Here is a 12,529-nt window from a genome sequence, read left to right as displayed (position 1 = left end):
TATGTATTCTATGTAGATATTTTCGAGATCATGACCAACGTAGGAATTTGTAACATTTCTGTGTAGTAACGAAATAAAATACCGGAAGCGTAAAATAAAAAAAAATGTACAAAATGAAAATCAATATTCAGTTGTAGAAAACTGATTTCCTGCGGGTGAATCCTTGTGTATATTAGTAGAGGCGCATATGTCATATCGTGGAAGGTTTAGTGCAGAAATATTGGCGATAGTTTTATTTCGTCAAAAACTTCATCTACATGAACAATTTTCATGGTGGCACTTTATATTCTGACGCAGACAGCATTGGTGACGTCATCAAGATGGCCGCCATTAAGAACTGTAGCTCCCGTAATTTTTGTCCGACTTTAATAAAACATGGCTCATTTAAAAGGTCTTGCTAAGGCAAGTAGAAATGATTGTGTAGACTTTTGACGAAAAACCAATAGTTTTCGAGATAAGCGCCGAAATGTTTTTTTTTTTTTTTTTTTTGCACCATTTTGTAGTTAACCCATCGGAATCCTGCCGCCTACAGTCGGACAATTTCTCCATGCCAGTCCCGGACACCAGCGTCTTTCCGCGCGATTTTCGACCGCGACGAATAGTTGCCTTGCCGAGCAGTCTGCAAACAGCCAGAAATGAGCATTAAATGCGCCGGCGCCGCCGTCGGAAAGTGGCCGGCATAAGGAGTCACCAGAGGGTCGGAAAGAGGCCTTTCCGACTCTTTTGCAGACTTTGACGGTCGTCAACCGTCGGCAAAGAGTTGGCAAAGTGTGACAATCGCCTAGAAGCAATTATTATTACATATGTACATTATGTACAATCAACTCGATATTAAAATTTGAGTTAGCCAGAACACTTTTTTTTTATTTTTTATGAACATCTTTACTTTGCGATTTAACCAGCCTCGATCGCAGGTTACGGAAGGAAAACTTTTGTGGACTAATTAACCTAAAACACACCTATTGCAGTAATTTTACAAAAACAGCGTCGGCAGGGGTCGCATTTCTGTCAAAAAAACAACCATTTTACGGACTTGCATTAAAAAGCCTTTCTTACATGGTAACACAGCATGTACAAATTTATCGCATTTTCCTACCAATCAATAAATGTTGATGCATACTGCACATATATACAGGGATTCACCCGCCGGAAATCAATTTTCTGCAACTGAATGTTGATTTTCTTCATTTTGTACAGTTTTTATTTTACACTTTCAGTAATTTCTTTCGTTACTACACAAGAACGTTACAAATTCCAACATTAGTGGTGATTTCGAAAATATCTGCATACAATACGTTTACATTTGTTTCAAGTCTCAGGTCTTTATCATTCTTGATTCAAAAGATATACCTACTCAAACTTTCGGTTGCGCAACTTTACAGACACATTGTATTTCTGCGAGGTCTATCTTCATATTGTCCTCCCAACTGTGCCTAAATTTTCCGAATTGTCTTTTACCGATTAGGTTTTCAGTTAAAATTTTCAAACCATTCCTACTTTATTCCATTCTGGCTATATAAATTGCCCAGCAGAGCTCCAGGACTTAATGACCCGAACTCTGTTAGGTAAAGTCGTATTTACTAAAGCCCACAAGGAAATTGCACGTCTTTAAAATTTTATGAATTTTATGAAAGTTATCATAGAATACCTACAAATGTATATTGAGTCGGATTGTAGAAACCTTCTCGTTTTTCCTCAACATAAAAGTATGGAGTACAAGAACAACGAATTATATTGATATGAGCTTTAAAAAGGAAGTTGTTTATTAAGAGCATTGCGTAACGAGGAACCTGAGTACCTGAGGAGATAACAAACAAGTAGTAGGTGACCTGTACATCACGTGAAAGAGTTTGGTTTTTATGGGGCGATATGTCCCTAATACTGAAATCAGTGGTAGAATGTACTCTTGGTATTCTTAATTGATTGAAGAAAAAAAACACTTCTCTCAATATGTTATTGCCTTTGCTCTATAGTAATCAGCTGGAAAGGAAATAGTCTGTCACTTCCGGATTGAATATCGGTTCTATCGAAAAACTGAATTCATAACTTTTAACCTTCTACATCATGACCAAATTTTACATCATCCTGTGGTGACTCGTGAAGCAGTTCTTCAGATTTTCTTGTCTCCCGGACTGACACACCGACAGGGTAAATATATATATATTGTAAGTATCTATACCCACACACATTGTAAATCACTACGAACATGAGTTTTACTGTCATGAGTTTTACTGTAAATGCTTCTCTCACACCATTGACACACTTGGGGGGTTAGCACTGGGGAAAAGTTGTCTGGATCGTCCCACGATGAATCCAGTTGCTGCGCCAACAACCATGCAGGGCAAAGATGAATCTTCAGCAAATGAAACAAGAAATCCTCCAAAGTAGAATGCTGATGTTGGAGGGCGCGTATGTAACTTTTTAGCGCACTAGGTTTGTGAGCCTGGGACTTCACTAGTTGGGGCTAGCCGTAAGAAAACGTCCTTTGCCGGGTAGTAACTTGTGCCCCTTAACACCACTTATATTTGAAGCTCGACGCGAGATGCGTGGTTACGGCTTCCAGACCTGGAGTCAAACTCCCTGAGCACCCAAGCTCAAGGAACGGGTTGCAATGATCAACTAAAAGTGTTGGCAGTTCATTTCAGAAATCACTCAGTTAACTCACCTGTATGCACATACAAAAAGTATACGGAAAACAATTTATGTTAATTTTAGTCAACTGCCTATAATGCACTAGACACGGCAATAACTTTGGCATGAGAAAGTACAGATAACGAACTGCAAAAACTGTGAGGCTGGTTCCACTTTGGCCATTGAGACATCTGGTCAGCCAGTATTTCTCTAATCCATTGTAATGTTTCCATAAGTAATTAAGGAAAGCACTTAATTCAGTTCCCAATAACTATAGAATATATACTGTGCATATAATGAGTCAGGGAGAAACACTGAAATGGTTAGTCACTAACTGAAATGTTCTCACCAAAAGCAATGTTCTAAATATATATATGAAAAAATGATGAAAGACTTCTTTGTCCAATTGTGTGGGAAAGAAGCAATTCCCACCGAAGAAAGAACTTATGTGCGTTGCAGAATAAAGTATAAATCGAAAATAATGATTACTGTCTTTACGAAATATACAGTGTGTCCACAAAAAATCCTTCTATAACCTGGTAGCGGTTATAAGACCTCTGTAGGCCAAGGCAATTACACTTTATTCCAAGGCCACGTTGTTTGCCGAGGAACATTCAAGTTATTGTACACTGAAAATTTTATAGAAAAAAATACGTTCATTCTATTCTAATATAAATAAACAGTTTGTTTGTGTGTCTGTCTGTCTGTGTGTCTATGTGCGGCCTGGGGACCAGACGAATGGACCGACAGTTACAAAATTTTGGTTACGGGTACCTTGGTCCAAGTCCCAGACCAGGACGAAGCGTTTATTTTTTTAATTCTAATTAGGAGTCTGAGGGGGGGGGGATTACTGGGACATATAAAACTAATCGAAAATGACCTATATTAGTGTCGAATTCATAGTTTTCGAGATCGCTGAGATCAATGGTGAAACCCCGATCGTATTCACTCCATTAGGCTGCGGGCCGGGAGTCACCGGGAGATACCAAGACAGGTAAAAAGATCCAAACTAACCGATATTAGTGTCAAGTCCATAGTTTTCGCGGTTACTGAGATAAATTGTGATATTCTCACATGCGTTGACTTCCAAATACAGCCTCCATCGACTGGGGCCAGAGTCTTTTTTTTTTAATTTCGAACCAGGAAGTCTCAGGGGGCATTTACCGGGATATGTAAAAGTTGTAGAAAATGACCAATATTTTTTTCCTTTGTATGTTCAGTTTGTTTGTTTGTTTGATATTTTATCTGACCCATGCAAAGAATTGGTATTTTAGCTAGTTTCATAATAAAATGTGAAGGATTAAAACTCCACATATATTATTTAGACTCCACAATCAGAACATTGCTATATAAATGAGTTTTGGTAAGCCAAAGTCCTTAAAGCACGGAGTTGCTTGTTATGCAGTGCTAAAGAAGAATAGTAAGCTTTGTATAGTTAGAAAGGAAGAGTAATAAAGAGTATACAAAAGGAAAAGAAAACCGATATATTATTGATGGGGTAGGGAGAGAAGAGATGCCATGATTATCTCTATTGAATTGACCATTAAGATTAAATCAATCAAGTATTAGAAGGAAAAATGAATGAATATTCCTAAAGTCAATAACAGGCAACCTGCATGATATGAATAGATGAATGGAAATCAATAGATTAACAACTAGATAATTCGACATAATTAAATAAGACTAATTAATGATTCTTCTACAAGTGAGATTCGATAAGTTATCGACCCTACTTCCAAATCGAATACGATATTATTAAAGACGATCTCGTGCTATTATAATTTTGCATTACCTCTGGATGAGTAAATAACTGACATTATTATTATAATTCAAGCAGTGAGTGGAAGAAGAAGAACATTCTACAAAATCTTACTTTTGGGAAACGAAAATAAGGCTGGTTTCCCAAAATGTTGTTGCTTATTAAAGAAGAAGAAAAAAGAAAGATATTCAGTTCAGCAGACCGATTTATTTATTTACTAGCTGAAATACCCATTTTTCGCATGAGTCAAATAAAATATCTAGGTAAACAAACTGAACAACGAAAGAAAAATATCGGTCATTTTCTACTACTTTTACTTGTCCCGGTAAACGCCCCTTTGGTCCCATGAGACCCCTTTGGTTCAAAATTTTGAAAGGAAAAGAAGAAACCCTTTGTTTTGGTCTGGCGTCTGGACCAAGGTACCCGTCACGAAAATTTGGTTATTCTGGGTCCACTCGTCTGGTCCCCAGGTCACACACAGACACACAGACAGACAGACAAACAAACAAACCCTTTGTTAGATTTATTTTGGAATATAATTATTTTTCTACCCATTGATTGAATTATTGTCGTCCAATTGCAGTGCATACGTGTTCGTTTTCTTTAAAAAAAATAACAATAAAAATCAACATATTTGGATCATTAAATAGTTGGTGATAAAAAAGCTGAGAAAGCAACAAAAGTACTTAATGATAGGAAAATCCTATGGAAGACTTGGCTCCTTCATTTTCAGCCGTTGCCAAGTGGACATCTAAGTTTGAACGTTGTCGTGAAAGATTGGAAGACAGCCAGCAGTGTGGACGATTAAAATCTGCCTCAACACCAAACCATATTGAAAAAGAAACAATTTGTATGAATGCAGTAGTCCAGAATCGCCAGTTAAAGGTCACTAATATTGCAGAAACCATAAAAATTTTAGATGGTCGAGTGTTACATATTTTGTTTAAAGAAACATAACAATTCACAATGTGCATCTATGCACAATCAAGTTCTTTCTTTTTATTAAAAAAAGTAAGTTGAACTCATTGTATACTGTACGTTCAATCATAACCGTCAATGAAACATGTTTACACTACTACACTATAGAAAGGAAATTAAATGAAATATTTGAGTTGTACGTCCCACAGTTATGCCGGTGAGGCTAAAAGAGACGGTGATGATGTGTAATGAATGAAATGGTGGAATGAAGAAAGTGGGAAGAAACGGGAGAACCCCGAGGAAACCCACCCACACGGTGTTTGTCCACCACAAAGTGCACTTGGCGGGGGCTGGGATCTAACCCGGGACCCCAAGCACCAGAGGACTATAGAAAGTATACATAAGTCAAATCTAGGGAAGTACCATGATTATCCATCTGGAAAGAAGGTCCTATGTGTTAAACCTAGCGGAAAGACTATGGCTTCAGTATTTTGGGATGCAAAACGTATCCTTCTCATTGACTGGCATAATTCATCTAGTAAAAGCAGCATCGCTAAATAATATTAAACCTTTTTAACCCTCTATATTTCAAAGCGTTGATCAATTACCATTACGAATATTTAGTTTGCTTTCATGGTTGAACCTGATACCTGCTAACATGTTCATCGGGTGTTGAATCAATATCTCATTTTTATATATGCATTTTGTATTACATAGGAATCAAAACTCAATTCTGAAGTTGTACCATTCTTTACTTGTACGGTTGTACCAGTTGTATCAGTAGAAACATAAGCACTGGAATGAAATAGATTTACTAGATTGCTGGTTCATATTAAGAAATGTCGCATTTTATTACCCTTATAATAATGTAGGGTTCCTAATGAAATACAGCTTTATGAAATATGAACAATATCGTTAACCATTGGGGTAGCCATTGGGAACATTTTGTGTCATTTTTTATTCAGGCTCTAGAAAAGGCATTTCAAAACAAACGAATGAAAAAGACAGCTTTCGAGCTATAAACCTTGTAAACCTGGTTCCTGTTTCTTTCCGTCTAAGTCGAAAAAGTGTATTACGTCACACACTGCTTTAGACAAATAGAGGTGAGGAGGTTGGTAAGTTGGATTGAATACCATAAGGAAGCAGTCGATCGAGGTGTGTGTTTCTGAATGCATAATGAAACAGGGGAAGAGTTTATTATTAATTTTGACTTTAAATTATTGTAACGATTTCTATGCTGCGAAGGGACAGACAGACAAACAAACAGACGAGCAATCAAAAGTCCCTAGTCTCTTTTGCGATATGTAGGGCCATAAAACTTGTAAATCCCTTGAAATTAGGAATTCGACTTCTTTTTCTTTTTCTTTTTTTTTACGATCATAATACTTTCTTCTTTCATATCATCGCCCAAAAGTAGAAAAATCTGTTATCTGCTACCGTTTTTGTTCTATGAAGTTCGAGTTCCTGTGTACTATTTCCGGTTTCAATAGGGAGAAACATGCAAGGATTATATACAGGGTGGAAGATAACAACATCGAAAAACTTCGGGAGGTGATTCCTTATACGAAATGAAAGGAAAAAAACTTTTAATAAACACAGGTTGAAAAATGTTTCCTTTCAGAGTTAAGAGAAAATTCGAAAAATCAGTTTTAAAAACTCCCTAGCTTAGAAACTATAGGGTTTATCCCAAGCAGTTTAAGGAATTACACGGGAACTATTATCTAACTCTATCTAAATATCCATATTTTACCATCGTCCATTATCGGGAAAACTAACTTTAAAGAAGTTGAGGTATAGGGATATTCTTTTAAGTACTAATGGTGCATTCGTTTCGCTAGTACAGGTGAATTCTGATACATGGATATTTAGACAGAACGCATACTAGTTCTTGTGTAATTCCTTAAACCGCTTGGGATAGGCCCTATAGTTTCTAAGCCAGGGCGTTTTGAAAGTTATTTTTCGAATATTCGGCGATTCCTAACTCTGAAAGGAGGCGTTTTTCGAGCCATGTTTATTAGAACTTTTTTCTTTCATTTCGAATAAGGAATCGCCTCCCAAAGATTTTCGATGTTACATTTCAAGCTGTGTATATATAGTCATGAAACGCTCAATAGACAAAAGAAAAGAAAACAAAGAAAGAAAAAAATGGAATTTCTAGTTCTATAGTAAACAACGCTGGAGATAATTTCTTACACTTTATGCTACCTCTTCCTTCCCCTCCCTACCTAAGTTACATATCTGATTTTGGATTTAAACGGCATCAGAAGTGTCACTGTTCATCTGTGACCACGACAATACGGATTCGGTACTCATATAAGTCATTTTCGATTATGTTATATATCTCATCTACCCTTTCCTCCTGTTGCAAGGCATAGCATCGGAAGTGTCACTGTTCATCTCTGCGACCTCAAAGACCATGGATTCGACAATGATATTGGTCATTTTCGATCATTTTTATATATATCTTTCCTCCCCCACCCGGAAATTACGGTGCTGAATTTGGATTTAATCAGCATCAGAACTGTCACTATGCATCTGAGCGACAACGAAAACTACATATCAAAACTGATTTCGGTCATTTTAGACCATTTATAAATGTTTCTTTCCCTCCTCCACCCCTAAGTTGCACCGTCAAAGTGATGCGACAAAACAATCTCAGGTCTGAACCTCATCTATAATGGAAACTTCGTCGAGAGTGGTCAGGTGGTTGAAGAGTGATGAAGTTAGAAAGACAGTTATTTCATTTTTATTTTTATAGATACATATCTCCCTCCTTCCCCTCCCCTAAGTGGGACCGTGAAAGTAAAAAAAAATAAAAAATAAAAAAAAACAATACAGGCCCGAACCTTATCTATGCTGCAAATTTGATCGACATTCGTCGAGTAGTTCCTCCTCCACCCCTCCACCGCCTATATATATATATATATATATATATATATATATATATATATATATATATATATATATATATATATATACAAACTTTCCAGTTTGTGTCGCTTAAATATAAAACACATATATTAAGTTCTCTATAATATATATAGTTGATAAGATATTACATATATACTTTCAAGTGAAAATTTCACTCATTCCCGGTCTCATCCGGGGAAAAAGGAATTAAAAAAAAAACCCTAACGGTTTCCTTGAATAGAGCTACACAAGTAACAGGAAAAATATAGAAACTATTCAATAACTTGTGAATAAATCTTTGTATTTGCGAAAATTAAAATAATTATCTTGGTTTTAATTCTTTAATGAGTTCCCTTAAATTCTTTACAATTTTTGTACAATTTTTATACAATATTAATATTCTTGTTCTTATCAAATTATATTCTTCGACCTACTATCTTTTAGGCCGTCAGTTCGTTTAGCCGAGCGGCCAATATCCATTCCGGAAGAGGACTCATTCGATCCCCGACCGAAGCAAACCTAGTATTATATTTGTCGCCAGCTTACTCGACTAGACGACTGTTTAAAAATGGGACCTAGAAGAAGACTCACTCGATCTTCTACAGGTTAAAAATGAAATTACTCTTTCAGCTTTAATTCAGCTGTTCCTACTTAAAATTTCTTAAATAATAGAAAAAATCTGCAGCTATTCATCACTCAGATAGCTGGGTTAAAAAAAAAATTCAATCAGAAATGTCCCCTCATTTAAGAGACAATCAAAAATGTTTTTCTAAATGCCCCCTCATTCAAGAGACAATTAAAAAATTAAAACTCTAAATGCCTCCTCATTCAAAAGGCAATAACAACTCAGTGAATGCCCCCTCATTCAAGAGACAACCACAATATTCTTTAAAAAAAATTCCGCAGCCGACATCATTTAGGCGACTGGGTACTAAAAAGCAAAAAAGAACAGCGCCTCCTCATTCCGAAAGCGGTTCCAAAAAAAAAAAAAAAAAAAACCTTTATCTGGTTCGCCGTATAACGACCGCCATCACCTATTTAAAAAAAATAGCTAAATTTTATCTCTATCCAACCCTCTTCCAGGCTCACTTATCCCGAAAGAAGAGTTATCATTATTAACTTAAAATGAACAGTCTCTATCATTCAAGAGAGCTGCTCAAATAAAATTTAGCAAAATATTTAAAAAAAAAAAAAAAACACTACCTCAGAAATAAAAGGTAGACTCCCTTATAATAGGAATCTAACAAAAAAATCCTTAATTCATCCTATCTAAAAATATTCTAATTTCCTAAGATTTAAAGAGAAATGATAGGGTATATCTCAGAGCCGACTACTCATTGTGTAAGTCGGTTGAGTGGTAGAAAACTTCATCCCTGCGTCCCTTCACTATTGGAGGCGCAGAGGGGTAAGGATCTCTGGGAGATGCGAAGAAGTTAGTGGTTGAGAAGAGAGTGCCTCCCCCACACAACATGGACCGTATTTATACGATCAGCCTCCCAGCTCACCAAGGATCCACATGTTTAAAAAAAAATCTTTTCCCACGGCTACTTCTTCTAAGGAGAACAGTAACTAAAACGCAAAATACTGTATGTGAAAAATCTTAAAAAACGATTTTAAAAAATCCATGACAATTAATAAAATCAATATACTATAATTATTTATGTAAATTATACAAAAATTAATGTGTAGATTTTTAAATCAACACATAATAACCTTTCCTAAAAGAAAAAAGAAAAAAAAAACTTTAAAAAAAGAAAAAAAGACAGTTTTACCCTCTGAATTTTCAAAAAAAGTCATTTACGCAAAAGTTTTCATTTGGTCCTGTACGATTAAAAAAGTCACAGTTTATATATATTCTTATACCACTATATACACTCTGTCACTCACAAAACACTTCACTTTGACAAGTTCACTCACTCTCCACTGAGTTTGGATTCTATTAGTTCTTCCCAGTCAATATCCTTTCCTGGGGTTGGGGGTGTCCCGATTATCTCCGTGTAGATGGATAAATAGTCATGATCTTCTTCTATAGGAATCTCTTGCTCCATCTTTTGCCTTTTTTCTTCAGGTTCCTCCTTTTTTTCTTTTTCCCTTTCCTCTTTTCTCTTTTCTTCTTGTCCCCTTAATTTTTCAATTTTTTGCACTAGACTAAGGGGAAGGTCCCAGTCTTTTGTTTCGGCACTCGTCGATTCCCCACCTCTGGGCTGGTTTTCTTCTCTCCTCCTTCTTTTGTTTCTATTCTTTGCTCTGTCCACCTGGAACAAGAGCTCGACATCCAGACTCGGAAAAGCTTTCGGTCTGGCCGATACATATACGTTTCGGTGATTCACCGGTAGTTTAAAAGACATGTTGACAAACTAAGCGAACCAACAACAACAAAAAGAAAAAACTGCGGTCTTCTCAACTCCAGAATTAGTACTGAATGAGGAATTTTAGAATTCTCGTTCTTATATCCACATGGATCTGCCCAGTTCCCATAGAAAGATATTCAATAAATCCATCTTAATACTTTGTGAACTGTTTCCACTAAAAATATACGAGAGAAGCCTGTGAGTAGTCTCCAATTTCATTTTCACAGTTCACTTGTCGAAGGGTAAGAACCCACCTCTTCGTCTCTTATTTCCATTACCTCTGGTTCTGTCTTCAGAGAAGGTTTCCCTCTAAAATTTATTACGGTTCAAAGTTCTTTTTCTCTGGTCAGAAGTCTCACATTTGTTCCCTCAATTCTTCGGCTATTTCTCTGTTTCCATAATTATGATTAACTATCTTCTATTCAGAAAATAGGGGTCACAGAGGATTTTGGGAAGGAAAGTAAAAAAAAAGTAAGAAAGTCTGTTTCAAAAAAGTTATCTTAAAGTACTCTAACTTGTACATTTATACTCTTACTTGTATCGAAAATTGTACGACATTCTAGGAAAACGTTTAGGAGTAGCAATTTCTTTTTATGTTTCCTTATTTACAAAGTCTGGTTTGTCATAATACTTTTTAAGCTGATCACAGTTAACCTTCAACACTGTTTTTCGAACTAAGTCTTCAATTTCATAACTATTAGGAGCGATTTTGTTCTTAATAACATAAGGCCCCGTCCACATTGCTAATAAACCTGCTGTCTCCCTCTTTGCGGCGCACGACACTCTTACAGCTTTTAACCAAACTTTATCTCCGACATTATACGGATTCTCTTTCCTTTTAACATTATATTTTCTTTCTTGTTCTTTGTGAGTCCTTTCTTGTACTTTTAACGCTAATTCTCTGGCTTCAGATATTCGTTTAGCCGTGTCTCTCACATAATTCAATACATTATTTTCGTTCTCCTTTACTCGCATCTCATTAGATACTAATTCAAAAGGATCCCTCATTTCTCTACCAAAATGTAAAAAACTCGGCGAGAATGAGGTGCTAGAACAAATCTGATTGTTTATAGCGAATTCAATTTCTTTAATATTATTAGGCCACTGCGGATGTGATTTACAGTACATAGCTAAAAGCTGTTTAACTTTCTTGCAATATACTTCGCTTTTATTACCACAGGGTCTATATCTAACAGTGTGCACCTCTTTAGCTTTCAATAGCTTCAGGGTATCAGACCAAAGCTTATTTTTAAATATAGAATGATTATCAGAAACCAGAACTTCATAAAATTCGCTTTGACAAAATACTGTCATTATGCAGTCGCACACAGCTCTGGCGGAAATCTTTCTCAATGGAAATATTCTAGTAAACCTAGAGAACGCATCCGTTCCTATAAAAGCATACATAAACCTTCTGTCCCCTTGACTATTTGACCCAGTATATCTACATATAGCGTATGTCCAGGTTTGGTTACTAGAGTACTGCTCATAAACCCCGTATTCTTACTTGTAGACGATTTAAATTTCGCACATGTCTCACAAGCTAAACAATAGCGTGTTATGTCTTGACTCATTCCTATCCAACTAAACTTCGTCTGAGTTTTCAAAATGGTTCCTTTTATTCCAGTGTGTCCGGAATAAACAGAACTATGCAAAGCTTTCAATACAAGATCCCTTAATTTACTAGGAACCCATATAACAAATCTAGCATCATTGGTTACCTTATCCGTAACTATTCTTTTTAGTAGGCCATCGACATCAATAATTGATATTTCAGCTAATCGTTTAATCCAGCTATACTGCTTTCCCTCTAAAACTATTTCTTTCTCACTAAAAAGCTTTATTATTTTTCCCAGTTCGTCATCTTCTCTCTGAGCTTTCTTAAATTCTTCAACGTTAACAATTTTATCCACGGTTTTTTCTTCTCCGTGTGAATCTTCATCTTTTTCAAGGAAAGGTA

At 36.1% G+C, this 12,529-nt stretch overlaps 1 protein-coding gene across 1 annotated transcript; it reads right to left on the bottom strand.

The window, feature by feature from the left end:
• Positions 1–11,160: 11,160 nt before the first annotated feature.
• LOC145687113 (uncharacterized) lies at positions 11,161–11,883 on the bottom strand. The gene has a single exon (XM_081760571.1). The coding sequence runs from the start codon at positions 11,881–11,883 to the stop codon at positions 11,161–11,163; it is 723 nt and encodes a 240-aa protein (XP_081616697.1).
• Between the last annotated feature and the right edge of the window lie 646 nt (positions 11,884–12,529).

The sequence above is a fragment of the Thermobia domestica genome, chromosome 6 (genome assembly GCF_964235325.1).
Source record: "Thermobia domestica chromosome 6, izTheDome1.hap1.1, whole genome shotgun sequence".
Classification (NCBI taxonomy): Eukaryota; Metazoa; Arthropoda; class Insecta; order Zygentoma; family Lepismatidae; genus Thermobia; species Thermobia domestica.
This window is presented reverse-complemented; position numbering and strand designations above follow the sequence as displayed.

What these genes read in the sequence shown, in the direction of transcription:
- LOC145687113 (XM_081760571.1), bottom strand. Translation starts at nt 11,883, where the DNA reads ATGACAGTATTTTGTCAAAGCGAATTTTATGAAGTTCTGGTTTCTGAT.